Raw genomic sequence first — 6,139 nt, forward strand, 5'->3', positions numbered from 1 at the left:
AACTTGGGCTTGAGTTTTGAGGCTGAATAATTAACTAGACTGGCCGAGCCTGGATCTGGAAGTGTAAAAATCCAATGTCACAGCCAACGGGTCCTTTAAAAAAGAAGAAAAAGAAAAGTTGACACTGTTGTAATGGAATGGGTACTTGGTTAGGGGGCTAGGTTGGGCTTGGACCTGGTACTTCTGTAGCAGGCAAGTCTGGGCCTGGTAATGGGTATCAAGCTCATAAACTGGGCTTGGACAAGCCTTGGCCAGACCAGCCTAGCCATTTACAACCTTAGTTGTAAGTCATCTTAGTTAGGCTGGATGGTAGGCTATCAATGGGCCGGGTTCGGCTTGGGTCCTAGAGTTCCTGGACCTGGTCTAATCGGGGTCGGGTCGGGTCGGGTCCCTTTAGGTCCCTCTCTTGTTTTGTAGGACCCAAACATAGAGGTGGGCCAAGCTCGGCTCGGCTTGTCCATGTTGTACTCGAGTTCGGCTTCGAGCTCAACATTGAAGCTTGGCTTGTTTGCCAAAGCTGTCGAGTCGAGTTCGAGTCGAGCTAGTGGTTCGAGTCAAGTCGAGTTTACCTCGAGTCGAGCTCAAGCTTATTGGGTGAGAGAGTAATGGATTTTGTTCTTGATCCTCCTTCATTGATGAAAAATTCAAAAATCTTAGGAGAGTCAAAGCAAAACGCGATGAAAAAACCAAACAAAGCTTCGAATCGGATGAGGAAACCTGTAAGAACCGATCTGTTCTTGATCTTCTTCCACCAGCAGAAATTCAAGTACTAAAAAAGAAACAGAGCATAACACAGATCAAAAATCCAAGTAAAGAGCTCTAGCCAATCAAATCATTGGATTTCCTTGAAGCTCTAACAAATCTGAGAAGAACCCATCTCCCACCCAAGAAGTAGATCTCAAGAGATTGAAATCATACTATTGTGGAGATGAAATGAAAACTGGTGGTGGTGGTCCAGGCGGGCGTGCGGCTGGCAGTGGGTAGAGAAAGAGAAGAAAGGGAAAGGGAAAGGAAAAGGGGGTGTGTGCGGTCGGGTAGAGACTCTAGGGTTAAAAGTTAAAACTTATATTAATATAATATATATTATATATAATATATATAATATATAATATTTAATATATTTATTAACCGAGCCGAGTCGAGCTCGAGTTCAAGCTTTGAGTTGAGTTCGACTTGAAATGCCCCCTGGTCGAACTCGGCTCGAACTCAACTCGAGCTTCAAATAACTAGCTTGACTCGGCCCGAATCGGCCATTCAAGCCGAGTCAATCGAGCTGAGTCGAGCTGAGTCGAGCGAGTTTTTCGAGCTAGCTCGACTCGTGAACAGCCCTACCCAAGCACAAGATCCAATTGGATTTCTGGTAACTGTTGGGGTTTTGAACCTTGATTTTGTGGGTTCGTGTGGGGTTTGGGTCATGCCCATGTCAAATACGGGCATTCACATAGATCACACTCTAATGGATTAACTAGAGCACACACTTTTGCTAGTTTACACATAAGGGGTGCTGTGGCTTGGCAAACCTCATTTCATTGCTCAAATATTTAATATATTAATTTTAAACATATAAATTAAACACTAAAATTAACCTGACCTGATTTTAATCGGGTCAATATGGTGGACCCAGACCTGACTAGACCCTTTTTTTACGGGGGGCCAAATGGCAGACCAACCTGATTACTAAGTGGTCTGAGAAAATGGAGCCAGATGCCTTAAAATTGGGTCAGGTCAACTGGGTATGCAGGACCATTGACAGCCCTACTTGTGGGTGGGTTGCCATTTTACCAACAGCTAGATTTTTAGTTCAGATAATATTTTGGCTGCCTAAATGAAAGCTGAACCTGAAAAACCCAATTGAAGGAGCGTTCTTTTGTTTGACCTGCCAATGGTACAGGTAAGCCTACCCTTTGGCATCCGAAGCATTTGATATGGTGGTTACCATCCTGGTATGGTCTCCTGCCCTAATGGCCGTTCAATGACAACAGGCCAGGTTTAAAGTGAGGCTTGATTGAGCAGTTAGGATAATCTGATGGGGAACAGTTTTGGGATTCTCCCATCCACCATTGGACCTGCCAAAAACTTGATCACCAAAAGGTGGGCCACATGTGTACATTTTATTGTGCCTTATTTTCTTAATTATCCTTTTGGGGGCCATCCTTGGCACCATCTTTTTCATGTATGAACCTCCCAGGCCGACTGCTCAGGCGTATGTCATGCTCATGTATTTGAGACAGCCACATGACTAGAGTTTTTAATCAGACAATCGGTGAAGTTCTGGGTACCATTTGCTTTCCCATTTCTGAATCCATGGGCTGTGATTTGCCGCATTGTGCTCTCCCCGCCATAGTCTTAAAACTCGAAAACTTGACTCAATGTCCATCAGGTTGGGTTGACTGGAAGACTTGATGGGGTCTTTACTTGATTTTTAGTACAAGAGTATATAGGTATTTAATATATTTATTATTGGATAAGTAATATAAAATGACAAAAAATCTAACAAGCATGTAACCTACTAGCAGAACCCATTGGTTTCAAGATAGAGGTCACAGTTTCAAACCTTCCTTCCATCCTTTTTACTTGTTAAGATTAACAGCCTGACCAGATTTTGACCGAGTAACTCGGCTCGAGTTGCATCAAGTCAGCCATCCGATTCAACGAGCCTTGCTGAGTTTGGACTGAGTCAATCTGAGTAAGTTCCACAACAACTCAGCTTGAAATCTTAACTAGTCAAGTTGACTCGGCCGAGTTGCGAGTTGAGTCAGGAAGTTTTAGAACTTGCCTTTTATTTATTTTAGGGCGTGTTTGGGCGGTGGGATTAGAAGGGATTAGGTGGGATGGGATTCAAAAAATATAATTATTACACATGGTAGGGATTGTCCCCTATTGCCATGGGATAAGATTAATGCCATGCTTTGTTGGTAATAAGGTGGTACATTGAATGGATATACCCACCATCATTTGAAATTACTGAGAATAACACACATGTATTATATCTAAACCGTTCATTTGTTTTCTAACCTCATTTTATAGCATGGGCCTAAAAATGAGGTAGATCCAAAACTTATGTGGCCCCAAAGAAGTTTTCAACGGTAAGTATTCAATCCCCATTGCTTTCTATGGTGGGGTCCACTTGAGCTTTAGATTTACCTGATTTTTTGGCCCATGCTCTAAAATAATCTCAAAAAATGGGTGGACGGTGTGGATATAGCCCACACATCATGGTGGGACCTACACCTAACATTGAGTGATTGGCATGAGACCCAATGCAAGTCCATCTAATCTAATTCCAAGCTTTTCCATTCTTCCCAAACATGGAGTGGAATTGGCACAGGACCAGGTGAAACCCATCCCACCTAATCCCTTCTAATCCCACTGCCCAGACACGCCCTTAATGAAAGTTTTGAGTTTTAGAACTATCCAACCCACCACCCCAAAACAACAATGAAGCACCACCAACCACAATTTGCTGGTAATGCAACCCAACTCTTGTTTTCGACTTTGAGTCATGCTTCCCAAACGCTCAGGTGTCCATTGGAAGCATCCCCAACCATTGTACCCCTCAAACATGACCTAACGGTTGCTTTTTGAATCCTACTTCTCAACCAATTTTGGCCACCTACTCCATCCAGCTTCATTCAACTAAGTGCTAGATGAATGGTCTGGATCTTGCTAAGCCAATGGGCTCCACGCTTAAGGTCCTGCTCCTGCAGCCCTGCTTCGTACCTGCTCACAAGTATGGTCCAGCACATGGTTGATGAGACTGAATGTCATCTGCGTTCTTGAATTTCAGCCATGTTGCAGTGTCCTGTATCAATATTAGGACGGTTCTAAGAGGCATCAAAATTCCTTATTTAATGTATATTCACACACATTAATCTTCTTCTTCATCTCTTTCTTCTTCTTCCTTTGATAAGGCTGTTGTAGTTATTTCAGTATATGTGGTCTGGCTGAAGAGGAATTATAGAGAACTGGGCATCAGCAAACATGCAGTTCAGTGATGCTTTGATTCTGCAAATTTGGGGCGATGTTCAGATGATCCAGATTGTTGATATGATAGATCCCTATATGGACATGGGATGTTTAATATCTACTGGGTTAGGACATCCCAACCCTATATTTTTGGCCCTCTTTCTTTTCTTTTTCTTTTTCTTGACACTTTGTTATTTTTCTTCTGTCTACTAATAAGCCAGTAGTCAAAGAGGTAGGATCTCCCAATCTAGGATTTTTCTGGGTGTCCCTTTTTCAGCCCATCCAATGGGTTCCATCATATCAACAGTCTGGATCAGCAAACAATGGCCCCCACTCATATGGAACTGAAATCACAAAACCTTCCGATTCCTCGATGTGAAAATTGATGATCAAAAGCATTGAACATGGCTACAGAACTGGTTTTCTGGTTTCTGAATTTAGTTGAAAAGGTTGTCCAATTTATAAAAGGGGCCGGCTCCAGCGGTGCCAGTATCACTGTAAGCTGTGGTGATACCAGACAGATGTGGGACCCACATGATGCAAGTATGCAAACCGTACCCTCCATCTGATGCACCAGCGCATGTTACCTTCTCTAAGGGCCAAAAATCATGCTGTTCAGTGAATCAGGTGGGCCACATTATAGGGAACAAGATGGGAGGGAACACCCACCCTTGATCTGTGTGGGTATTTCACTGTGTTGTGTATATGCATTCAGTGTTTTGCTAATTAGGACTGAAGAGCCCCGATGCAAATTAAGTGTGGGCATCATCTCCCACCTTGTTCCCTTTTCTGTGGCTCACTAGAGTTTTGGATTAGGATGATTTTTGGGCCCTACAGGAAACCCAAGGTGATGCGTTTTATGGACTGGTTGGATGGTGGTCACACATCATGCGTGGCCCACATTTTCCCGGTATCACTGGAACTCACCTCTTTATAGAAACAGGCAGGGTTTCAATGCTAATAAGATTGAATAGATCTTTTCACTGATTGTTTTGCTTCCCTTGTTTCAGATCAATGTCTGGGTAAATGATGGAGAAAATTCAGAAGTAGTAATAAGTACTGGAAATGAGAAATGCATTCTTCAACTGCAACAGGCACATGAGTCTGCCGGTGCGCCTGTGTCTGCTGCTGCGGACTTCTTCAAATGGCTGCCTTCTTACGCCCCCCACATGACCCCCATCTATGGTGCATATCTTTTCTTTCTGACGGCGCTGATTATTGGAGGTATGTGGGCCTGTTGCAAGTTTGGTAAGAGGGGGCGACGAGACGGTGGTGGGGTGCCGTATCAGGAGCTTGAAATGGGGCTTCCACATTCAAGTTCAGCTGTAGGGGTGGACTCAGCTGATGGTTGGGATCAAGGGTGGGACGATGATTGGGAAGAGAAGGCGACTTCGAGGATGCCAGAGATACGGCGGGCTGGCAATGTGTCAGTGAATGGCCTCACCTCGAGGTTACCTAATAGAGAAGGGTGGGACGATGATTGGGATGATTAGATATTCAAATAAATAAAAATAAACAAAAATGGAATTTTTTGGAGGAAAAAAAGATATCAACACGGAAAAAAAGAAGAAGAAGAGAATTACATGCCGAAAAAGTGGATCAATTGAAAAGGTTATATAGCTCATTTTCATCTATTTTCTGAGGCAAAAAACAGACATTGGGGTTGATTTGGTAAATGTTGTAAAATAGGAGTACATGTTGGGTGGTTTTGACAGTTTTGTAGCGTTGAATCAGGTACACTGCAGTTTATTTCATGAAAACACACCCAACCGGAACTTATGAGCAAAAAAGAATGTCTATGTTTTCCTCAATTTATAAGATTGGGTCTATATTGCTTTTGGTAATGCTCTAACCTTTGTTGTTGTTGCTGCGGTGGTAGTGGTGAAACTGAGATGAGATTATAACAGTGTTGTGGTTCTACAATGTTGATGATGATGATCTTACGATCATATTTCCCATTTCCACCACAGCAAGTTATATATTCCGATAAGTGGCCAGGCTTGGGATAATTTTTGTTCTTGAGGGTGTGCATCCAAACAGGGCCTAATTGCAGAAGAAGAAATGATCTTGGTTTGGCTCTCTGATCGGTACTTGTATTGCCACTCTTCTACTTGGATCGGTTGGCTCTGTGATCGATTAAATGTCCATGAGGGACCCCTCTACCAATTGATTG

The 6,139-nt window shown here is 43.1% G+C and overlaps 1 protein-coding gene across 1 annotated transcript in view; it reads left to right on the plus strand.

Moving 5' to 3' along the window:
- The window catches only part of LOC131254360 (uncharacterized), a gene marked incomplete at its 5' end in the record, with an annotated part of 29,115 nt that extends 23,305 nt beyond the window's left edge, over positions 1-5,810 (plus strand). Inside the window, one exon of the mRNA XM_058255350.1 lies at positions 4,977-5,810. Within this exon, the coding sequence (XP_058111333.1) occupies positions 4,977-5,459 (483 nt within the window). The remainder of the gene's footprint in view (positions 1-4,976) is intronic.
- Positions 5,811-6,139: the final 329 nt, after the last annotated feature.

The sequence above is a fragment of the Magnolia sinica genome, chromosome 8 (genome assembly GCF_029962835.1).
Source record: "Magnolia sinica isolate HGM2019 chromosome 8, MsV1, whole genome shotgun sequence".
Lineage (NCBI taxonomy): Eukaryota > Viridiplantae > Streptophyta > Magnoliopsida > Magnoliales > Magnoliaceae > Magnolia > Magnolia sinica.